At 35.9% G+C, this 25,153-nt stretch overlaps 4 protein-coding genes across 5 annotated transcripts in view; 2 read left to right on the forward strand and 2 right to left on the reverse strand.

Annotated features, from left to right (window-relative positions):
• The first annotated feature begins 1,063 nt into the window (after positions 1 to 1,063).
• her5 (hairy-related 5) lies at positions 1,064 to 7,502 on the forward strand. The gene is made up of 3 exons (XM_079892786.1): positions 1,064 to 1,123; positions 6,564 to 6,659; positions 6,747 to 7,502. The coding sequence occupies exons 1-3, from the start codon at positions 1,100 to 1,102 to the stop codon at positions 7,251 to 7,253; spliced, it is 627 nt and encodes a 208-aa protein (XP_079748912.1). The 5' UTR covers positions 1,064 to 1,099; the 3' UTR covers positions 7,254 to 7,502.
• On the reverse strand, positions 2,472 to 4,325 carry her11 (hairy-related 11). 2 transcript variants are annotated; one of them, XM_079892754.1, is made up of 4 exons: positions 4,210 to 4,325; positions 3,946 to 4,041; positions 3,744 to 3,834; positions 2,472 to 3,327 (listed from the first exon to the last, which is right to left on the reverse strand). In XM_079892754.1, the coding sequence occupies exons 1-4, from the start codon at positions 4,234 to 4,236 to the stop codon at positions 2,735 to 2,737; spliced, it is 807 nt and encodes a 268-aa protein (XP_079748880.1). In that variant the 5' UTR covers positions 4,237 to 4,325; the 3' UTR covers positions 2,472 to 2,734. The 2 variants fall into 2 exon arrangements, with proteins under 2 accessions (XP_079748880.1, XP_079748881.1); XM_079892755.1 differs by having other exon boundaries at positions 2,514 to 3,327; positions 3,946 to 4,038.
• A 6,120-nt stretch (positions 7,503 to 13,622) lies between the features above and the next one.
• On the reverse strand, positions 13,623 to 14,874 carry pfdn6 (prefoldin subunit 6). The gene is made up of 4 exons (XM_079892990.1): positions 14,687 to 14,874; positions 14,225 to 14,295; positions 14,006 to 14,130; positions 13,623 to 13,904 (listed from the first exon to the last, which is right to left on the reverse strand). The coding sequence occupies exons 1-4, from the start codon at positions 14,748 to 14,750 to the stop codon at positions 13,784 to 13,786; spliced, it is 381 nt and encodes a 126-aa protein (XP_079749116.1). The 5' UTR covers positions 14,751 to 14,874; the 3' UTR covers positions 13,623 to 13,783.
• A 241-nt stretch (positions 14,875 to 15,115) lies between these two features.
• Positions 15,116 to 25,153, forward strand: part of mrpl11 (mitochondrial ribosomal protein L11) — a 34,471-nt gene continuing 24,433 nt past the window's right edge. Inside the window, exons 1-2 of the mRNA XM_079892596.1 lie at positions 15,116 to 15,238; positions 23,172 to 23,340. Of these exons, the coding sequence (XP_079748722.1) occupies positions 23,218 to 23,340 (123 nt within the window). The 5' untranslated portion in view covers positions 15,116 to 15,238; positions 23,172 to 23,217. The remainder of the gene's footprint in view (positions 15,239 to 23,171; positions 23,341 to 25,153) is intronic.

Below are 25,153 nucleotides of genomic sequence, written 5' to 3' on the forward strand. Positions count from 1 at the left end.
GTCACATGTCTCAACATTATAAAAGGAACTATATATTCAACACAATGAATGTTTGGCAAGACACCGAGCTGAATAAAATATGTTGTTTGTGGATTATCTACAGCAGAATCATCTAATAATGGATAGTAATGAATTTTTTTTTTTTTTTTTTTTTAAATGTATCAACATTAAATGCTATAGACTCAGAGTCTTGCAAGAAAATATTTTTTTGCAGTCACTGACGACACCACAAGATGGCAGCAGAGTACTGTAAAGAGTAAGTATTTGTGCAGAAAAAGGACATACCGTTCAATAATAATGACGCATTTATTTTTATTTTCTATTGTTATGATATAACTGTCTAATAATATATCCCTTTTAGAGCTTTGTGCATATTGACTGATGTAAAGTTTAAACGTTTAACTGAGCCAAGACAATATGTGGTTTTCCACCATCGGGGCGAAAGATTCCATTCAATTAGTACCAGCCACGATAGCCAGTGTATCCAGCTTATAGGCCTATATATCAATATAGCCTACTGTTTAACTATGCCAGTGAAATCTGGAAACTTTTACCTTTCTAAATGATCCTCAATGTGGCTCGTTCCAATGAATGTCTTGTGTGCATTCTAATCATGATTATTTTCGGAGCATCACGCTTTTCGTTTGTTTTCTATGTAAACATGCTACTGACGTGTTTACGGACGCGTTGCGCTAATTGCGTCTTCTGTAGCGTCACATGGCGTTCTAAAAATACGGCGCTTAGTAAAAAGAAAAAAGAAGTTAAAAGAAGATCACTTTTAACGAACATAGACCTGTTTGTTTGAACCACGAGAAGCGTCAAAGCTTACTCCTAAGTAAGTTGGCTTGCGTAGGCCGTCTGCCGGAAGCTATTATTTTAGTCGATAAAGTTTTAAATATGGATATTTTTCTTATACCAACGCATCGCTTCACTTCAGAAGGCCTTTGTTGACCCCCGGAGACACGTTGAGCACTTTAATCATGAATGGATGTGCTTTGATGGACTTCCAAAGACAGACACATATTCACTCTCATTATCAAGCTTGGAGGAGCCAGGACATTCTTTAATATAACTCCAATTGTATTCGTCTGAAAGAAGAATGTCATATACACCTAACTTCAGGGTGAGTAAATCATGGGCTAATTTTCATTTTTGGGTGAACTATCCCTTTAAGTAAATCATATTCAAAGGATATTTTTTTTATATATAATATATATTTTGGATTTTATGAATTGTATCTCCCAGGATACTTTGCCCTATTAAAGGGACGGTTCACCCAAAAATTTTAAATCATTTATTATTTACTCACCTTCAAGTTGTTCCAAACCTGTATGAGTTTCTTTCTTCTCTGAACACATGAAGATATTTTGAAGAATGCCTGTAACCACACAGTTGATATGCCCCATTTATTTCCATACTTATATTTTTCCATAATATGGAAGTCAATTGGGTCCATCAACTATCCCTTTCATCAATATTTATGTGTTTTGTGATGCAAAAAATATATAATATGCAAAATATACAGCATGTATGACATGTCTAAGTGTCCTAAAATTGAGGCATATACATTTCTTGTGTTTTTACACCGCTGAACTATCTCATCCCAACCTTAGCTCTGGCTTGATGGCCACTGTCTTGCAGAGTTTAGCTCCAATCCTAATCAAACACACATGGCTGTAATTTACAAGAAAATCTGAAGACTTTTAGCAGGTTTTGGTGTGTTTGATTGGGGTTGGAGCTAAACTCTATCCTCCAGGAGCAAGGTTGGCTACCCCTGCTCATCCCTGCAAAAAAAATATCTATTTTTTAAAATGAAAAGATGTAGTCAACTAAATTTAATAATATTAGTTTAACGTGAATATTAACATTTGTGCAATTTTTAAACTCAAAAGTTTATCTCAGCATCTTAGGGGATGCGAATGTTTCAAAATGTGCTAAATAACAGCAAGAAAAACATATGCCTTATTTTTTCAGCATCTTAAGACAATGTTCACAATTAATATTATCAGTTTTATTGCTTTTTTACTGAAGAAAAGTACGATTAAATTTCAACTATTTTCCAAAAAGTCAGAATGCCCAGCACCATGAGCTAATATGTTTTGGATTTAGGTTAGGCTGACAAAAGGAGCACAGAAAATGTGAACCAAGTAATGTGACCCACATACTCAAAACAGAATCAACTATATAGTAATAACAGTTTTAGGTGAAAAAAAAAACCTTTCTCCTCAATGCACATTGCCTGTTTATGGGTTAAATTATGTGTTCATTTGTGTATTTATTTTATTACTTTCTAATTCATGGGTTGTTATTAAAGTACTGACGTTATATCTTCATTCAGGATCCAAATGGTTTGGCTGCAATAGCTCCTCCTAAACAATATGGTCCAAAAACTTATAGTATCATGTTGTTGACCTTATAGTGTGAAAGGACTGAATTTTATATATTTAAATAAACAAACATAATACAACAAGAACTGATGAAATTGATTTATTTCTCTGCTAGATTTACAGGTACCAATGAAGACAAACATTAGATAAAACAATAAATAGTCAAGTTAAAGTACACATGTCATTGAAAACATGACAAAAGTATCTGGTGGCAAACAATCTTGTGACAAGTGACAACCCTGTGCACAAGCCACACCATATGTCCAGTAGGTCCCTCTGAGAGACCATGATCCTTTCTCCATTGGAGCAGTGCCTAAATAAAGGGAAAACCCCCAAATGGTAAGGGTTCAGCTCCATGGTCTCCATGTGGACTGGGTTGGAAGAGGAAACAGTTCATGTCTAAGAGCCAGGACAGGTGACTGAGGTGGGGTGAAATCTCTAGCCATGTGGGGCAGAATGGGCTGAGGCACAATAACAGGTCTATGGAGTGAAAGTGGTGTTATGAGGCGAGACAATGGGTCAGGAGGAGGAGGTAGAGAACAAGATGTGAAAGGATGTGCAGGAGAATTATTGGGAGAGGAGGAGGATACACTGGTAAAAGTGGGAGATGATGGCGGGGAACTATATTGTGATGAAGAACTGGAGGGAGAAGTCAACTGACACAAAAGTTTAGAGCCATACAAAGACGATTCAGGGTGTAAAAGAAGTTCCTGGTGGTAGTTCTGGGTTGATGGTGATAGAAGAAAGCCTGTCTGGACCACTGGTTGATTTCCTGCTTTGGAAGCATCAGTTAGGTTATCATCAAGACTGATTCCTACTTTCAGAAGAACCTCCTTTTGCTTCCAATAAAAGTCATTGGCATGGACGGGGCCTGCAGAAACAGATGTAAGCCTATCAGACTGATTCAGAGTGGTCTTAGAATCCATTTGATTAGACGTCACTGCAGAAAGAGAGAAGAAAATTAGACACAAATTAGCCAAAATATTTCTACAATAAATAATAGCTATTAAAAGGTACACTATATAGCCTACTTTTGTCCCTCTATCGGTTTAAAAAAAAAAAAACTGTTGCGGAAGAACATTATTTTGGTTGTGCTTTGACTCTGTGTGACTGAGTATGAATGTGGTTCTTTCTCATAACTTAAAAAAAGAGAGATTATCCTACTGCTCATAAATCATTCACTAAACTCATCTAACACTTAGTGAATCAGGGTAAGGCAAAAACATGTTTGGAAGGATTGATAGTGTATTGACTCATTATTTAAATTGTACATTTTGAACAAAAAAAGTTACATAGTGCACCTTTAATACTTAATTCAGAGGGGTGAAGTAAAAGGTAAAAATAGTAAAAACTTACCTTTTGTCTCAGTCTTTCTTGTGGTCTTCTTGATGTATTGAACTGCAAGGTCTAAAATCTCTGCTTTTTCCAGTTTAGGATTGTGTAAACGCTGTGGAGGGATGGAATTGAGGGAGAGGGTTTTGTCATTTTAAGGTTTTGTCAAAGAAATAAAGTGAAGCAACTGATCATTGACTGAGTTGAACCGAGGTAGTCTACTCACCGAATCTGCGGTGTTCTTGAAAAGCAGATCTCTTAACGCGTCCAGATTATGGTTGATTCGATCTCTTCTCTTCTTCTCTATCACAGGTTTTAACTTCTTAAAAGTAAAATACATTTTTTTTAATTGTTATAATGTTTTCAATTTCCCAATGCTTTCATTAAACAACTTTTAAGATTTGTGGAATCAAATAAAAATATGCAGATTATATTAAATATAGGCTAAAAGTTAAATGTTCCTTTGAAAGAAAGCTTTTAAAGATCTTACCCTTTTGATGCCTTCTGTCTTCGCCATGTTGAGAGTTAAACAGTCTGCTGTTCACGCTAATTCGAGGATGTGGGAAACTGCTGAAATCTAACCAAACGGGAATTTCAAGCCTATGGAATGGCATTTGATTGGCGGAGAGTTGGTCGTGACGTAGGCAGCGTGAGCTTTCCACCCCATTCTATCTGGCCTTTGCTAAACAATCAGTAAACAGAGGTATTATGGCAAAGTAAAACCGCATTCAATAGTAGGCTATATCTAAATATAAAAGCCTAATAGTATATTTAAAACAGTCATTAATAAATAGATTAAAGTTTTATATTGACGCCTATTTAAAAAGTCTCATTTTTCTGGTAAAAAAATAAGCGTTTGCCATTTGATTGTCTACTGCAATATGCAAATGTCAGCAAATGGTTTTGAATAAGCAGCTGAGCTCAATGCTTGAGGTAAAGTGCCAAAGGATAACACATATGGGCAAATGGCATCTAACCTGAGATTTTGGTGATTAAAGTAAGCACCATAACAACATTTTTGTAAGTAGGCGTACAAAAATTTAATTTCAAAGTGATGCCAATATGAAAACCTGCAGGGGTAAGAAGAGCACCTTAACTTTTTTTTAAAACCATTTTAAATTGAACTACTGATAAAGAAAATTGAGTTGGGATCTTACAGAAATTAGCCTACATAATTGTTGACAAATTGGCTGAAAACAAAGATTCAGGCATAGCCTATGTCCTTATTGAAACATTTTAATCGTGTTTCGACAAATGGTTTTAGTTAAGGAAATACTCAAAAATAAGAAAATACGATGCATTTTGGAGTCGCGCGCCAAAGCGAGATTAGCTCGTGGCCATCAGTGAAAAGTACACGCGCATCCTGCTTTATGTTGAAATGGGGGATGTGAGGAGGTGTGATGCCCGGGCTTTTAGAGCAAATCTGTTAAGTGTGTTGTATGGGAGTGTTTTGATAGAAGTGTGAGCGATTAGGCCAACCATTATTGTCCCACACTTAGCCCTACTTTGGAATGGATCACCAGTAGCCTAATGGCGCGGTTGTTTTTGAAACTTTCTGAGATTTATGTAACGGCCTAATTTCAGAGAATACAATGGTTATTTAATTGTAATTTTGACATGTTTTGTTGTTGCAGTTTTGTTTGTTTGTTTGTTTTTAGCTTGGTAATCGGCACGTCCACAAATTAGCCTATAAAATTTAGATTGATAATACAGTCACTTCCAATTAGCTTTCATTCGTCAAGCAGGAGAATTATTTAAGGACACACGAGAAGACATCACAGACATCAAAAGAACAGCAAAAACACCACTTTCAATTGAAGCCACATTCGAGCGCCTCAACCAAACCAAAAGCACGTCTTCCTTTGTTACGCATTGGTGTATAGAGACAGCCACATGAAAAAGCAGCCTAGTGATTGTAACCCAACAGATATACGTTACTTCATTTTCATTGTGAGATTAAACCTAAAAAATGATTGGATTTTGCAAGGTAATATGCCTATCCAACATTCATAAGGGTAGAAAATTATGCGAGGTAGAGTAGTTTATATTTAGGCTATAGGCGTTCACACATTTATTGTTAAGTAGGCTACAAGCAATAGAAACAGTAAAATTTGCAGTGTTATATATACTTTTCCAAATGGCTAAACTGCACTTTCTATTATAGCCTGTCGATAATCAAACTATTTGAAATTCCAACAGGTATAATAGTCGCCTTTTAGTGGTTCTTTTAAATATAACGCATGAATGGCTCAAACCTTCTTTGATAATCTTTGGCAATACTTTAACTGAATAGCCATCGTTTAAACATCCCAGTGGGGGTCTTAATGGGTCATTATTGGCTCTTACTTCACAATCGACATTATCTACAGGCATTGTCTCTTTCATCAGTGCGCATGTGAATATTAATGAGGGGGTTTGCTGAGGGACGCACGCGATTGGTCCGTCTTCTTTTGTTATTCATTATGAGGAGAGTAGGCGTGTAGTAGCCTACGGACTGTACCATAAGTCATGTGAACTCCAAAATGATGCTCATAATCTCAGTTTAGAGGGAATTTGGTGAATCGCCAGAATGAGCAAACAAGCTGTTGACATATCGGAACAAAAAGACTCGAGACGGGTAAAAACTTAATTTAATATCTGTTTTACCTGGAAATTTTCAGACCTCTGAAAAGTAATTCTAATTCACATATTACATTCGATATTGGGCTATTCTGTATTTCTGTTTTGTGTGCAATCTGGCAAAATACTGTAGATTGTTTGATATGGAGACGTGTTCATGTTAAGGCTGCTAAGAATGATATTTGACCATATAATAATATTCAAAAACTACTATGATTGTTACAGGTCCCAAAACCTCTCATGGAGAAAAGGAGGAGAGATCGCATTAATCAAAGCCTAGAAACTTTGAGAATGCTATTATTCGAGAATACACACAATGAGGTAAGTTATTTTATTTTTTAAAGACTCTATTTATTGTATCCTGCCCTTATGTCTTTATCTGATCACGTTTTGTCTAACTTTTAATAGAAGCTAAAAAACCCTAAAGTGGAAAAGGCTGAAATCCTGGAAAGTGTTGTGCACTTCCTAAAAGCTGAACAAGGATCAGGGAATGACCCTTTTCAAATCACTAGAGGAAAAAGGGCACGCACAGAGGAGTATGATGAGGACCTGAGCTCACCTTGCAAACGTCAGAGCTACAGTGATGGAATGAGGACATGTCTCTTACGAGTCAGCCATTTTATTGCTAGCAAGAGCCATGAGTATGGGCACGAAGTGGAAAATACATGTGGAAACCTTCACAAATCACATGCAATGCTACTTTCTGCACCACCCCACAGAGAGACTCAGGTGCATCTCTATGAGGATCCATCACTGCCAGCACAGCAACATCTCACTCATGCCCAACTGAGCAATTCTTGCACACCATCTGGCTGTGCAAAGCTTGCACAAAGAACTGTCCTGTCTGCTCCCACCATGACTTCAAGTCCCAAGCAACCTGTTATGCTCTGTGACTCCATCTGGAGACCTTGGTAGAAGATCATGTCCTAAGTTCCTGCGTAGCTCCCCAAAGACTGGAACGGCCTGGAGCGATTCATCTCTGATGATTCAGCAGTCTTGGAACAACTCTGGGACAATAGACTATGTGAATTGTGTAAATTTTCAGCATGTGTAAATATGTGGATTTTGTACAGTAGATGCCAAAGATTTATTTTGTTATAAAAAGGCACTGACAAATCTGTGCCTGTATAGTGTGTTTGGTGATATTACAGACAAACAAAAAAGATACACACTTGTTTTGAGATGTATATATTTCTTAGTTGATACATTGATGCCTTTTAATACTTTCATATCAACAAATTTTCTTTCAAAACTTTTATGAAATCCATTTTTGACTGGGGAATTGTACTTAATGAGGTGAATGTTTCAAGAGTTTTGTTCTTTAGTGCCAAGAAAATGTTGGAAACTTGTGGAAACTCTAGAGCACAAGTTAAAGTCGTTTTTATTTTTTTTTATTTTTTTTTGGTAATTGTTGTAATTGCCATAAATTTGTGTTCTTCTATGAACCGTTGAAAATGTTAATTTCATTACTTTGAGTAGGTAGAGATTGTCTTTTTTTTAAACAATATAGCAAGCTGTTATTTTTCTTGTCAGCAGAATGTGAAATGTTGTTCGTAAAGTATTTTACTTTGAACAAAGAATTAAACCTCTTTGAGGATATATTCTTTTATCTTTGGTCTGCTCCCGTTCCTAATATTTGCATGTCTTTAATTCATTTCCTGAGAGATATTCAGCATTAAAAAGCATTGTTCTTCAGTGTGAATGTTCAGCGTTCCAATGTGATAGCAGTTGAAAACTTGATAACAGACCTGGCATTTGCAGATTTTCATTGGGCAATCATTTGGTCATCTCAATGATGTTGCACTTAATCTATGGAAGATATAAAGTATTGAGGTGCAGATTGCTTAACCGCTCTGCTAGAAACGTGGGTGTGGTCTTTACGGGCTTTTGTCATAACACACGTTAAATGGTTTGATTTCAGATGTTCATGTTGTTGGAATTTAATAGTACTCTGTCTATTAATGAGTCACCCCGTAAAAAATCTGTAGCAATTTAGACTTGATCAAAGATGGTAGATATAGCCTGTCCTATGACAACAAAAAGTTCAAGTTTTAGCCACGATTGACTCGCACGCGTATTTTTTTTAAAAAAAGTTCAGAGTTTGAAAATATACTTCAAGTAATTTTTGGTTATACGGTTAATTCTATTTATAAGTGGCTATATAAGAAATAAATAACCCCAACTGTAAGGGTCTAACATAAAGAATACGTCCATTTAAACTATTGTATTTCCCTTATGTTGTTATGCAGTTAAATACGTCTGTTTAGCATACATTTTTTCTGAATAAACGATTTTTTTTTTTATCCAATCAACAGTTGTTTGGGTGCAGCACTATTGTCAATATGTTAAAATGAATGTATGCCAGCAAATGTTTTTGAAACTTGGACTGCGTCATGAGATCAATTTTCGATAATTCACAGCCTATAAGCCACTTTAAAATAGTTAAAAAAGTTAAAGTCTACACTGTAAAAAAAAAAAAAAAAAAAAGAAAGTTGCTGCCTTAAATTTATAAGTACAATCAACTTTGTAGTTTAAGTCATTCCAACTTACATTAAACCGACTAAAAATAGACTTGATATAACTTATATAAAAGTTGAAAATTGCGTAACTTAGGCTATTCTGATGAGTAAAAGCAATGTAAAAACGTATGTTGTCATAACTAATACTCATTTACCTATCACAATCAAATGGAAACCATACAAATATTTAGAGGCTAAAAGTTATCATTACTCAAAACGACCTGTGGAAAGTAGATTTACCACTAGATAGAATGGCTTAGTTCTACTTAACGCTCATACTCTCCCTTAAATCAACCTTCACGTGCAGCTTTGTTTCGCTTTGTCGCTCCGGATAAGCTCTTAGATAAACGAGTTTCAGCTGAAATGAGATTAGACCTTTGAGAGATGCCATGCACCGACTGATGCCTGAACCGGTTATTACAGAGAGATAGCCTAAGTCTCCCAAATGCCATTCAACACAAAAGGTGTAAATAGATTATCCTTACCGGATGCGTGCTTTTGTCTGTTCTGATCAACAAAGAGCAATGCAAGCAGCCAAGTATATAAATAGCCTATATAAAATGCAGATGTGACGAAAAGTATTTTCTATACATTTTTAATTATGACTATAGGCCTATTGAATGTTCTGATGCCATTAGTTCTTAGGTTATATTTGTATTGATCTACAGGATTGTTACTCGTTTTAATAATAGGCCTATAGACATTTAAACGTATACTTCAGTAATTATACTTCATTACAATAGGCTACTTGAACATTATTTTTCACTTTACGCGAGTAGCTAGCTATAAATATTGAAACTAAATAGGCTACACTCTTATTTATTTTTATTTTCTAGGCAAAATATATTTTTTAAGAGAATCCATATAAATTAATTTAGGCCTTAAATATTTTCCTCTCTCCTGTTCTCATCCATTTCACTCAGCTCCATGTAATGTAGTTGTTTAACAAACAAACTATTACCTAGAATTTACTTAATGTTTTTTTGTTTTTTTTAAAGGCTGTTTAAATAGTTTCTGTTTTGGCACATACTGATTTCATCACAAGTCTAAAGAACTTCTACTTTTCAATTAGGAATGAATAAAACATTTTACGTATAGTGTCCATGTATACATTTTCTGTATTTGAAACTTTTGGATGTGTCATATTATTGTTTTCTCAGGAGGTGTGAATCAGACGCCTCTTGGAGCATCTTCATAAGGGCAAACTGCACCAAACTTAGGCTTGACATTTTCCACTATATTTAGGCCTAACCGCTTGTGGTGGCGTGTTCAAAATCTACCTCACTCTTATGAGATGTGTCTCTAAATCTGGTCAATCAAATGCTCTATTCAAACAAACAAGTTGTAGCCTTATGTGGTTAATTTTCGCGCCATATCGTGACAGGTCTCGCTGTCGACATACTGTCAGCTGTTGCCAAATTACGCACGAGCGCGAGGTGCTAAAGTTCATACTGTCACCTCACTCATGGGAACGAACAACCAACGTTTATAGCAACGCCACCAACCCACTTCGCTAGTTCAACATGTGGTCTTTCTGGCCATTTGTCAAAACCTGTAAAAATTGTCAAAAGCCGACGCGTGCCCTGACCTGGTTATAAAAACAAAGGAAGCACGCGCAGCCTGGAGCGTGTTCAGGTGACGATCGAGGCGCACAGGCATATTTGGCGTAAACGTGAAACACTGTCACTCTTACTTCAAACAGGGACAGTTCAAGTGAAAAGCAGTATATAACTGCTCTATGAGTATAAAGAGTACGAATAAGTATATAGTCTATAATTATCACACATAAAATAGATAACTGTTTTGTATAGGCCTATTTACATTTTGGAGGCTTGTGTATATGGCATTTAAAAATCTCAAATAGGGCCTATATCAGAACTCCAACGTGAATCTACTCAAAACCGCCCAACTTTTGCATAATTTACCCTACTCAGCCCAGAAAAGTCTACTTCAAAAAGGCGAACAATACCTTTAAAGTCTGTCTGTTTAATTAGCTTTGCATATTATTGCTTCAATAAATAGCTAATCCCTTTAGAAGCTTTTCGCCAGAGTTTACGGTTTGGACTTAATGCGGGTGTGTTGGCAACCTGCTTTTAAAGCGTATACAGGTCCCTTACAAGTAGCGCCGTTCTTTTAATGCCTTTTATTCATGCGAGTTAATCCCCGGCGGGTGGGAAATGAAGGGGGACAAGTCCCCCTCTACGGGATATTAATTGGAGGTAAGCATCCACAATGCGGACGTCTGTGCTTCAGCGCTTCTCCATTGCGCGTCTGATGGCCTGTTGCGCAGGGGCGGATGCACACCCTGTTGACCGAGCTCTTCAATGACATTACCCTGAGCAACATCTGGTCGTATGCACCACTCGCCTGCCCCTTTAATTAGAAAACGAGTCGCCTCACTGCTCAACTCTCAAGGCCTTGATAAATGGTGATGCGCAGCCACTGTGAGGTATTACCTGACCAAGGTCTTGTGCTTTTGGGAATGTGGAAGTTTGTATGCATACAAAGCGCTTTTCAGAGATAAAAGCGAGGTTTGGAGGTTTCACCATGACAAAAACTTCTCCTTGGTCTTTAAAAATGACTGACATTCATTTAGTGATCAAATTGAACACACTAATGTAAATATGATATTTTGTAATTATCTTTTAAATGTACAAATTGTCTAATTGTTTGTCATAAATCAACATCTCAGGAAAATGTTATGGGGTTTCTAATCAAAATATGACTTTCTGTTACAAAACAGGGCATTGATTTCATACATGTCCTCTGTAGAGGACACCAGGACTTAAAGCATGTTTTAAAGCAAGAAATTCTACATCAATATTCCTATGAAATATGTAATATTATTATGAAAATGTTGCCAACTATTACTACAACTATTATTATTATTACACATTTTCATTACATTTTACCTGAAGAACACATATATGCAAATTAATACCATTTATGGCCATTTGAGACACATATTGCATAAATAAAATGGTATATCCATATTCATTCAGTTATATCTTTCATAACAGTTGACAATCATCTTTATACAAAGTTTGGTTTAAAAAAAAATCCTGAAACCTTTAAATTGTTTGGTGAATAGAAAAAAAATCCGATTGTTTTTGCCTATACATTTTAATTTTTTTTTAGTCCTGGTGTCCACTACAGAGGACATAGCATATGAATAAAATATATTTTTTCAAAAAAAAAAAAAAAAATTCTCATGCACTTTTTTTTTTCTGGGTCTCAGGAGGATATGACATGTTTTATTTTTTTATAGGCTATACATTCATAAATAGTTTAAGTCAAATAGCCTATGACATAAAAAAAACCTTCCCACCATTCATTTTCTAAAAGAACTATGAATGTTTTCATTCAAGCTGATGACCATGTCATGGAAGGTAGAAGGGAAAATATGCTTTTAATGGCGCTGGTTTGCCTTAAGACATACCAAGATCTACTAAGTTCCCTTGCTACTTATATCAGAGGCAAGAAACAAGCGAGATTATGCAGGCCTACCCAGAATAATTAGGGTTACAGGCTTACACATAAACAAGCAGATGACACAGGTCATGCGTATCAATGCTCCTGTCTCTGACCCAGTTACCATTGAGGATATGAATGATTTAATGTATCTTGGTAGCGTCATTCGCACTGATAACAGAGCCCAAAAAGACATCAAGGCCCGAATAAATAAAACAAGAGGAGCTTTTAGCAGAACCATCTGGAAGTCTAAGCTAAGCCTTAAGCTTTAGAACAGCAATGTTAAATCAGTGCTTCTGTATGGCTCTGAATGTTGGAGAATAGTGAAAGTAGGCATGAGCAAGGTAGACGCCTTCCATAACAGTTGCCTTAGGAAGATCTGCAACATCTACTGGCCCAACCATCTCTAATATCAACATGTACAAAAAGTCAAGATCCAAGAGCATATGACAGGAGATCCAGATACAGTGATTAAGATGGCTCGGACATGTACTCAGGATGTCACAGGAAAGGATACCTAAAGTGACTTTGTGTTGGACACCACCTGGCAAGCGCAAACGAGGCAGGCTAAGAACAACAGTTCTACTCAACTTGATTTTTTTACATTTTCACTCAACTTGGTTAACTGTACATCCAGGAGACTTTATATTGTGCTTATTTACATGTAATATTGCCATTTTCCCCAAAAGCATCAAAACTCATCTCTTGTGTGAACACTTAACTGCATCTGGCTGGGAAAAAAAATATTATTCAATGCTTTCACTGTTTTTAAATCCCTCCCTGTTCAAGCTTGCACTATTCCGAACAATGCTTGAAACTTCGTTAGCACTTTTCATGTTTCTACCTCCTTAAAATGAATCACTTGTTGTATTACACATTTCTAAATGTAATTTTGTTTTCAATGTATTGTTGAACAACATGTATTTGTGTTTAATGTATAAAATGTCATAAAGATCATGTATTTTCGAGTAGTGCTTTTTACTTTATACTATACTTTACTAAAGTTTGTAGTATGAATTACTGAGTTTGTAGTGCTGTCTTTAGTTTGTGCACTCGTTTTCATGTTAACAATTCACGTTCATGAATATAGTGTGAACTGAAAGCTTAGTCAAAAGCGAAACAAATGATTTCTTCTGTTCAGTTCAGCCCTGTATCACCCCAACCCCAAAATGTCCAACTTTTAAAACTGTCAATGGACAGCAGACTAATAAAATCTCAAATCAGCACAGCAAATTATCTCAAAGTTGTTCACTGTTTGTAATAGAAACAATGATGTAAAAAATGAGTCTGAACATAAATAAACAAAATTTATTGATAGCCTAATAGCATCAAACAAACAAAAAAACTACAGAATTATGTTAATAGACATGTGAACAAGCATGGGTTATTAGTAGGTACATTCAGTCTTTGAGTTTCACTGGATAAGACTAGTGTCCCGACTGAGTTATAATCCATTTAGGCCTTCCCAACAGCTTGACCCTGAGCCCGCTGGTACTCCTGCTGTAGGCTGGACAGAACTTCCCGATGCTGATCCGACTTCTTCTCCATCTCCTTCAGTAAAGTTTCATAACGCTGACTGAGATGAAGAGGAGATCAGTTAGTGGTTGGCCTATGTGAACTACTCACTCATTTACAACAGAATCAAATGCAATATGAGGGGTCACTATTCATACATACATTTCACCATTGATGTATTCCAATCTCTTGCCCACTGTTGCTTTGGCTTCATCTAGATCTTGTTTGACCAGAACTGGTCCAATTAGTTTGTAAACTGTATTTTGGCAATCCAACAAGGCAAGCTCCTACAGAGGGATGACATATGTGGTAAACCATGACAAACATAAATAAGTTAACTTGCAAATGTAGAAGATATTTGTATTGTAATTGTATTCTTACCTCCTTAACAATATTGTTTTCAGTCAACTGTGCCTCCAGTTTCTGTCGTGCTGACATACTTTTACTGACATCTGCGAAAATAGAGTTAATAGTCTACATATTCACAATAAAGAAATGAGAGAAAGGACATTTTTGTGTGCGCAAAAAGTGCAAAGCAAACCAATTTAAAATGTGCACTACTTGAATCTAACATGTTTATACACACACACACACACACTGGAAAACGCTTCTTTATTGAGTAAGCAGATTACTATGACAGCTCTGAACAGGTGCTGAATAACTAACTTAAATCAAGTCCAACTTGAGAAACTGACAGTGACATAAAGACACTTCTAAGTGCGTTGTAAAAAAAAAAAAAAAAAAGTTAAATATATACAATTTTATGAAAATGGATGTTAATATGCACATGCAGAGAGTGTTGAAAGGATTGCTAACATGGATAGCTAGCGTTGTGATGTATACCTTTTTGCAGTTGTTGATATTTCTCCAGCTCAGACTGTAATTTCTTTTGAATCACTTCAGCCATCACACCAGTTATTCTGATTTCGGAGCACTTTTTATCTGGATAACTACAAACAAAAATATATATCTTACAACAAAAGCAGTCAGCAGCACACGGATCATGCAGTCTGTCTGGGGCGCAGAGGAAATGACGCAATGTTCTTCGTGTTTTGACAGTGTCACTTCGCCATCTAGTGTTGAAATGAAGCATTTTCGCCCCTTCAAATAAACCTCTTGAAATGGCCATTAATCAGGAAATTATAGTTTTTCCTCATTTACTTACCAATATATTACAATATGTTATGTAGTGGTCAATATAAATAACTTTCATAATAAACACTACTAGATGCCACCACAGGCGTAGTCCCCCTCCTGTCCGTATAGGGGCAGTCTATCTGCTTTCATCAAACCACCAGTAGTGACAGTAAAGCCAATATGGCAGCGCGCATGGTTCAAATACAAACGTGAAGGTCTTTTTCGCTTGTACGTGAACACATATTATCCCACTTGCTGGTAATGTGAATTTCATTATCCTTTGTATCACAATCAAATGTATTGTTTGTTTTAAATATGTACCTGAAGCTGCTTATTAACCATCGTTAGATTAATGTGCTATATGCATGCTATGATGTATTATTATTATTATTATAACTACCTTTTCTTTAAAAAGTTCCATTCTTTTAACAACTGTAACCGGTGTAAACTACTACTCAATGCTTGAGTTATACTGTTTCATAATGTCAGTCACTTATTCAAAATTCTCTGTTTTCCCACTATTTACTAACGTGACCACTGATATCTATGTTTGCATACTAAATATGTCAGTGTAATGTGTATTATGTGATGATACATCCTTTTTCTTCTTTATTTATTTTTTATCTTTTTGACGTTTTTACAGTCAGCATCCTTCCACAAACTGGAATTTAAACAGCTCTGGTCATGTGACTATGTAGCCCTACACCAGTCATGTAAAAAACGACTTAACATGAAATCAAGTCACTCTGCACTTTCATTTAGAAACTCTCCTCTTTGCTTTTTTTTTTTTTTTGCTTTTTTTTTTTGTCCTTTCAGACTCAAAAGTAAATTTTGGTCACAAATGTTACTGGTGGTGGGATTAAAGGGATAATTCACGCAAAAAAAAAAAAAAAGAAAAAAAAAAAATCATAATTTAGTCACCCTCGAGTTGTTCCAAACCTGTATGAGTTTCTTTCTTCTGTTGAACACAAAAGAAGATATTTGGAAGAACGTTGATAACCAGACGGTTGACGATTGATTTTTTTTTCCTCCTATGGAAGTCAATGGCTACTGTCAACTTTCATTTTTTTGGTGAACTATCCCTTTAAATTGGTTATTTTTATTATATTAACTGGATATGGGTCATTCCGTGTCATGTCATCTCAACCAGAGGTCCCTGGCTTAAATCTCTGATTTTGGTAAAAAAAAAAAAAATAATAATAATAATAATAAAAAATTCTATAGACAAACATAAATAGTGATGTAAGCCAAAATATTAAATGTCACAGGTGTATATTTACTGAGTAATCCACTATTTTGTTAATTCACTATTTGATCACTCTTGTGTTTTTTTGTCTCAAGTTTACATGCCTGTAATGCCTTTTAAATCTTGTTTTTCTATCAGCTCATTTGCATAACATATTTGTCTGAGTGCCATAAATATTCTTTGGTTACACTTTATTTCAAGGTGTCATTGCTACAGTGTAATTCTATATTTAAGTACTGAGTAATAATAATTAACAACATGTACTTACTATAGGGTTAGGGTAGGATTAGGTTTTGGTTTAGGGTTAAATGTATGTAATTATGCATAATTTACTCCTATTACTACGGTAAGTACATGTAACATATGTAACAAGGACACTGTAAAATAAAGTGTTACCTATTCTTTTTCTAAAGTTTGCATGCCTGTAACTCTAAAAGTATTCAAGATATCTTATACCCTTCTAGATTCTCATTCTTAATAAACTTTTATTTTGAAATCTTCAATTTTAGGGCCCTATATACTCAGTCCCATAGATACGGGGATCTCAAAGCAGCTCCATGTTCAAATTGTTGAATTTTACCCATTTTCAATGGTCAAGAAACAAATCTAGATGTAGACAGAACTTTTTAAACAGCTGATAATTATTGTGTTTAAAGAAAAATGTCTGAAAAACAAATACTGAAACTAGAAATCTTGTTTCCCTCTATCAAAACAATTGAATGCAACACACCTCTCTGAGTGCCAAAAACAAAACAAAAAAATCAAAAGTTTAGGCTACATGTCTTTAATTGAAGAAGTGTTAAAGATATCTTAATGCCATTTTAGATTTTTTTTTTTTATGAAACTTTTCTTTTGGAATCTTAATTTTTAAGGCCCTATATGGTTCATTCTCATAGATATAGGGATGTCAATGCAGTAACGTATAGTTACGATACTGCGTATTTGAACTCTTGGTAGCTTCAGAAGCTGTTAAAATGAACAAATCCATCTTCCAAATATCCCTAAAGCTGATTCAAAAATAGATTATTATAAATAAACTTTTGAGAGTTAATCAACCATTTTCAGTAGATTTTCTCAGAGTTATGTTTTATGCAATTCTTTTGATCGAGGGAAAAAAGATAGGCTACATTTCTTGTTTAAACATTATTTATTCTTCAGACATTCCACTTTAAATGCAATAAGTATCAGCTGTGCGTGCAAAGTGAACCACATTTGGTTTTCAATCACTGAAAATTCAACAATTTGAACATGGAGCTGTTTTGAGATCCCCATATCAATGGGACTGGACTATATAGGGCCTTGAAAATGAAGATTTCAAAAGAAAAGTTTATGAAGAATGAGAATCTAAAAGGATATTAAGACATCTTGAATAGTTTTAGAGTTACAGGCATGCAAACTTTGCAAAAGGAATATTTATGGCACTCAGACAAGTGTTCTATGCAATTGTGTTGATTACATGAGAAAGAAAAAAACATGAGATACATTTCTAGTTTCAACATTATTTGTTCTTCAGATATTCCTCTTTAAAAGAAAAAAAAAATTATCAGCTGTATGCATTGCAAAGTGACCCACATTTGGTTTTTGACCACTGAAAATGTGTAGAATTTACTCATGGAGCCACATTAAGATCTCCATACCTCTGGGATTGAACCATCGAGGGCCTTTAAAATTTGTTTCCTACGTATGTTTCCAAATCTCAGGTGAAAATTTTCATTTTGACCCCCCTCTAAAAAATAGTGGATTACTCCGTAAATATACACCTGTGACATTTAATATTGTGGCTTTCATCACTATTTATGTTTGTCTTTCTACAGAAAAAATATTAAAGCTACACTGTGTAGGATTTTCTTCCATCTAGCGGTGAAATTGTTTATGACTACCAACTGAATATTACTTTCTAGCCCCTCCCATTCCGAGGGCGTTTTAACTCCTACGGTGGCCGTATTATTTCAAATCTGCCGGCAATCGTGAGTAATCTCCCCCTCGCATTCGTCACGGTGCCACTGAGTGTAAAAACACGAAAGGCGAAGCTTGAATTTCCAGGTATGTCCCTCTTTGGCTAATGTATTTTCAAGATGGAGGCGCAACATGGCTGCCGCCATTCAGCGACTCGCTCGTATGTATTCTAAATGGCAGATTCTACACTTACGAGAATACTTGATTAGTTGGTACAAGTAATTACACATTAATGAACACATATATTTTTGAAAGAACAAAGTGTTTTTTGCTAAGAATCATCTTAAAAAATTACACAGTGTAGCTTTAACAAAATCAAAAATTAGAGCTGGGGAAGTTTCCAAAATTTGGTTGATTTGACATGGAATGACCCATTTTACTCAGTGTCACTGTGTTTTTTATATGTTAGTGTTTATGATAGTGTACTTCTGTGTCGTAGTAATGTAATGTTAATCAAGAATACATAAATCTGAAAAGTCAGATTCTTATGTAGATAACATTTTATGAGGTGAGTCAGAGTGACAGGTTGTTTTGTGCAGGAGTGGTAGCATAATAGTCGTCATTAAATGTAAGATGCGATAGTCTTCTTTCTTATTGTGGTGTGGAACAGCTTTTAAAACAAGAAAAAATGTAGGGCAGGTCTTGATTTTGTCCGTTAAGAATTGATTGGATTGTTGTTGTTTTGTTATTGCTGTGATGTCATGATGAGTGACAAGTTGTCCCGCCTTCTCACATCAGAGAAAAGATGTCGGTTAAAGATTACGAGGGCACATGAATAAAATGTGCATGGATAAATCATTTAATAAATACTGCAGTATCCCATAAAATAATAAGAATTGTCCATTTTGATTGCATGATGACTTTAAGGGTCTATACTGTAGGTTTAGTTCATAGATAGCATGCATGACATCACACAGAAACTGAACAGCTTCTGACTGGGGTCATTATAAGCCCTTGTCCCCAGATTAGATGCTATTTCTGCCACCAATGACTAAACGATAGGGTGAAAAGAGAAGGAGAATCTTGTACCTGTCGTTCTGGATATTCTTCTGAAGGATCTGTTAGAAAAAAAAGTGACTGAAGTTTATTTAGGATCATTTAAGTTCGATTGTGTGCCACATTTTAGAGCTGATTTGTTGTAAAAGACCACATTTTGACACCATATAGCAAACCTGTTTTGTGAAAGAGCCTGAGAAAGTACTCAGTGCTGTTGCTCATTTTACATGCCAAGAGAGGCCTTACTTAAAAACAGCAAAAAAAAAATGGATTGCTTTATTCTGATGGCCAGAGAGAGAATGGAATATGATCATTCAAAACTAAAACAGAAAAAAAGAGGAAAAATTGTGATACTAATCAGAAACCTGACCTAAACTAAATTCTCTGAAATTAGTGCTAATTGGACCATAACATTCCCACATGTTGATGATTTTGTTTTTAAATTTGATCATTGAATCAAGCGCTGATGAGTGCGATAATGGCATTACGTTTGACACGGTGATACTTCAATGTCATTTGAGTGTTTCCGCTTTTTTCTAGTTTGCTGTTGTAAATTAGGAGGTAGTTTAGCTCTTTGCTGAGGTTATCACAAATTGCACTCTGCGGTGTTGTCAGAAATCAATATGCACCTGGAGGGTATCAGAGGAATTGAGCAGAATTCTGAAACACCAGCCTGCTCACTGAATTGCGACGTCTGTTGCACCATTGTTTGTTATTGAGAAGAGAATAACAGAATCTCAGTTTTGTTTCTTGTTCTCAAATCATTTAATTGCTTATAGTGTGCAGAGCACATTTTCATTCACTGTTGTAACCTTTTTGCGAAAGCCAATTTTCCAATATCTTCCCATTTTGTGCAAAACGCAAGCTGGTCGAAGAAACTAAATCACTTTACCAGTCATTTCTGTTATGCATAAATGTTTTATATACTTTCCTCCTCATTTATTTTCCAGCTTTTGTCTACTTTGCGAAAACAACAATTGCTTGTTCAGCATTATTCTAAATGGCTATTCTTGCCTCAACAAACATGTTTTCCCATGTCTGCAAGTTCAATTTGTCTCAAACCAAAAACAGATATATCAAGAGAGTTAGAATCCAAATGAACTGGCTGGCTTTCAAAAGTCGGGCTGTAAATCTATATATGTAAATGTGAAACTGCAGAGGGAATGATTTTGAGGTTCTTAAATCACTTCATAAAGAGAGTCCTGTCTCTCTTTGTGATCTTAAATCAGGAATGATGTAGCCCTGCTAATGCCATTGACTCCCTCGAGTGTTTCATTTTCCATAAACCAGGTTTTATCCCTTTGATGTTAAGTTTGAAGTTTGAACAGAACAGCGGTAGGTATGAGGTTTTTCTAGTACTTTGGCTTTCTCTGAATTTGCATATTAATTCTCTTTACAGAGTCTAGGGATTAGTTTTTTTGGCTAATGGACAAAATGGTCCAAAAAATAAATAAACAAACCTGGCCCACATTCATCTATTGCTAATGGTATATTGCCCTATTTTCCAGTGCAATTTAAAATCCCAGAAGTTGGCATTACCTTTTATCATTGTTATGGCCAAGATACTTCAGTGTAAAACACTGCAACTACTCATTTTCAGGCGCCAATTGTTTGTACACCTAATTCATTATTCTCTGTAAAAACAATGCAGAAAAAAAAAAAAATCAAATATCACTTTGGCTATAGACTGAGTTGGATAGTAAACAAACAAATGTGAATGTACTATGCAATGATGTTTCAGTGTTTTCAGGAAATTAAATTAGCCTGAAATCATTTTATCATAAAAGGCAAACAAAGCTTAATTTTCACAGATGAAGACATAGCAGCTGAGTCAGTATATTTTCATGATTCCATAAATAAATATATTTTTAAGATGTTTGAATTTTATATATATATATAAAAATATCAGTCAAATGAAAATAGGGAATTAATGTTTATTTTTAATCAAACACAATTTTAAATGTTTTTTGCTTACAAGGAATTAATTAATTTTTATTCAAGAATTTAAATAATTTATTTAATTAAAATGACAGTAAAGACATTTATAATGTTACAAAAACTTGGATAGGAAACAAAATAGAAAGAAAAAAGCAGTTCCTGCAAATATATTAAGCAGCAAATCTGTTTTCAACATTGATATAACAATAAGAAGTGTTTCTTAAGCACCAAATCTGATTTCTGAAGGATCATGTGACACTGAAGACTGGAGTAATGATGCTGAAAATTCAGCTTTGTCATAAAGGGAATAAATTCCATTTTAAAATGCACACAATAGAAAACCAACAGCTAGTTTACATTATAATAATTTTGCACAATATTACTGTTTTTACTGTAGTTTTGGTCAAATAAATGCAGCCTCGGTGAGCATAAGAGACTTCTTTCAAAACATACAAATTTTACCAGCCCCAAAGGGACTGTATTTCTGGCATTTCTTATTTCTTAATTGTAATGATTCAAACAAAACATGTTTCCCCCCCCCCCTGAAAATATCAAATATTATTCTCAAGCCATTTAATCTAATTTGGAAAGCTGATGAGAGCTTCAAAGCAGTAAACACAGGAAGCACAGTGAAGTTTGACAGAACATGCCTGCAGTCCATATTCACTGAATTTCTTTTCTTTCATGTATTTTATATCCCCATCACGTCAACAGAGTTGCTTTCAAATGGAAAAGAAATTTCATGCATGTTTCTTCAAAACAGTCAGACACTCTGTTATTTTCGGCACCAAGTAACCCCCACCCCAAAAAAAGTAAATTGGTGCCAAATACAAATAAATTGCTTCAATTCAACTCAGGATTGTTGATTGTCCTATTTTGCTTCTGAATATGTTAAGATACTTGGACCTCCTGCCAAGAAGTAGAGGTTTATCAGCAGCCCCACCGTCCCTGACTGCCTCTTAAATTGATTCAACATGCTTTTTAAAACAGCAAAAATATATGAGAACAGCGTGAAATAGAACAGCGAAAAGAAGGGCAGGATGTGATTGGCGTTTTGAAGAAAACAGAAAGTAATTTTTAACGCAATGCATTCCCACAACTGGGGATTGCTGAGCCTAAATCTGCTGGTTCTGCTCTCCTTAGATAACCTGCGTATTCTGAGATCCAAGACGTTTCAGTGCTTGTGAAATACTCTCTTTGCTTGTCTCCTTGCGCGCACAGATGCGAGGATTAACTTGGCATTAAAACCAATGGCGCGTTCCAACATGTGGCTAGCGAGGTGTGTTTATTTCACCTCTGTCCTCATCCCCCTTGCATTTATGAATATATAAATAGTGAGGTTAACCTGGGAACAGGGCACTGTGAATAATTTAGAGATCTCGTTTTCACCTGGGTTGAACAGTCACAAAATGGGTCAAGTTCTAACGTCATATTTGTAATTGGCTGTGCTGTGGTCTGGCGAATGGCTTCGAACACGTAGTGGCTTTTATTCCATTTGATTTATATCAGATTATAGGGCGTGTTTTTTATGAGTCATGCTTCCCCATGTGCATACATTTCAGGCCATTTCCATCACTCCACTAATTGATTGAATCATGTAATTGAATTTAGTCTTGAATGGAAAAAATCAGGTATTACCGTTTCGCCCTTTGCGTGAGACATTAAATCTGTGCGTTTTGGTTCTTGGTGGCTGCCGTCCAATCTTCTCCATCGACCCTTCCTGATGTAGACCCACAGAGCGCTAGCTAACTGTAATGGATCAGCAGAGTGCAGGGAATTGTTGAAGGCAGCCAAGCACAGAAGCTCCTCGAGTGCACGGCACACATGTGCTTTTATCCCTTATCTTTGAAGGTCCTGAGGTTTCATAGCACTTCGTCTCACGACTGTCTTCACACACAGCATCTCGAGATAAGGCCACTGTGCACTCCTGGGAGAGCTTTTATGGATCATAGAGCTTTTGTGTGACTCACTTTTCAACCTCTGGACATGTATTGATTTTTTTGTGTTAAATTTTTAATGGATTAAGGAAACCTCAATAATTACCTTTCCTAACAGGCAAAGGGGACGGACAGACGAGTGGCAGGCCAGACACATAGACAATATGTCTAAGATATCTAAAGCGGCCAAGGCAGTGAAAAAGTTGGATACTGGAGGCGTCATCAGAGCGATTGTAAGGTCTGGACAGGCGGCTCCTGGGCCTCCCCTGGGCCCCGTTCTCGGACAGGTAAGCTTTTAGACCTCTCGTTTTCAGCATCGATTTCATTTTTGTGTGAACTATCCCTTTAATATTTATCCAGTAAATCATGAAAAATTGGACAAAGCCATGCGAAATTATTGGTTAAAAAGAGTGGGAACCCTGAAGAACATAGAGTGCTGCTGGGATGATATTTGTAGACCAAAAACAGGAACCATTTTGCACATCCGGTTGCATCGTCTTGAAGTCCATGTTTTTTTTGGTTAAATGCCTGAAATAAGGTACGTGGTTAACTCAAGCTCAAGATAGTTTCGTTCACGTGTTGTTCTACAACATAAAATACATCGGAAATATCCTTGTGATGTTTTTTAAGCATTTGCTTGTCTCAAAAAGAAAAAAGCTTTTTACTTCTGGCAAATGTATTTAAGCTTTGAAGTTCATAAAAGTTGTGTTAATATGTGAAGATTATCATGATGAATGAATCATAAACTGTTGCTGGTTACAGAGGTTATTTTCTGCAATAATCCAAAAGCCAATGGAAAAGTCTTATTGTGTTTTTGTTGAGGGAACAAGGGTGATGCCAACTTCCGGGTTGGCCTATTAAAAAAAAACACAGCTTCCACAGCTTTGACCATTTCAAGTTCTGCAGGAGTTGAATGTTCAGAACGAAAATCTTTTTATCCCTCTTGTTCACAGAGATCTGATGTTTCTCTAAAGGTTTTTTGTTTTTTTTCTCCACCACATAGGGACTGTCATTTAGCCCAAAGTTCACAAAGGCTTACCTCTGCTCTCATTTGTAAAGCACATTCATAACTAACAAGCTAATTACAGCTGTAATGATGTCATTACAGTCCCTTGCCCATCATGATGATAATAAATGAGACACATTTTCTTCTGCCAGTGCAAGTCAACCTGGCCTCCAGAGTGATCTTGCCTTTGAAGAAAGCTGTAATGAACTAAATATGAGGTGTAATGAGTTTCAATCAAGCAAAGCAGCACCATATGTCCGTGAAACACGCAGTCGTGTGTTTGTGCATGTGTCTACACGTGCTCTTGTAAGCTCTGTTTGAGCTCTGCCATCTTTGGCTCTACTTTTATGTGTATTAAACTGTAAATAAATTGCAGCCAGCAGGCCTTCAGCTTACAGCTCTGGCCCTTTAATCTTCCCGCTTTCTCCCTTCTTCGCTTTTTTCTCTCGTCTGCCTAACCATCCCTGACAGGGTAAGCGCATAGAGGTAGGCTGCCTGTCGGCCGGGGGGCAAATTTAAACAAACGAGAGAAATAAAAGAGGGAGTTCTGGAGGAGAGGCTGGAAACTGACAGCTTCTGTGGAGGAGAGTAATTACAGTCCAGGGAGAAATTAACTCAGCCAGATGGAGGAGAGAAACAGGGACGGAATAAAAGAGGGGCGTGCAAGACAATAGTTCAAGTGTTTACGTTCAGATCAAGCATACCAAAACTGTGAGGGAAATGGCTGAATCTGTGAAACACGTCCACATCACATTTCACTCCATAATCAATAGAAAATATTAATGCACCATGCAATATTTTCATTACAATTAGAGGAATAGTTCACCTGAAAATTATTAACTCTTTATTCCCGTCCGTCCATCCATCCATCCATCTATCCATCCTTTCTATTCATCAAAGAATACTGAAAAATGTTTCCACAAAAATATTTAAAATATTTTCCACGCTAATAAAAAAGAAATGTTTTCCTGAGCACCAAATCAGCATATTATAATGATTTCTAAAGGATCACATGACACCATCACAGTAATACAGCTTAAATTATATTAAAATAGAAAAGTTATTTTAAATTGTAATAATATTTCACAATATTA

Source organism: Squalius cephalus (genome assembly GCF_949319135.1).
Source record: "Squalius cephalus genome assembly, chromosome: 14".
NCBI lineage: Eukaryota > Metazoa > Chordata > Actinopteri > Cypriniformes > Leuciscidae > Squalius > Squalius cephalus.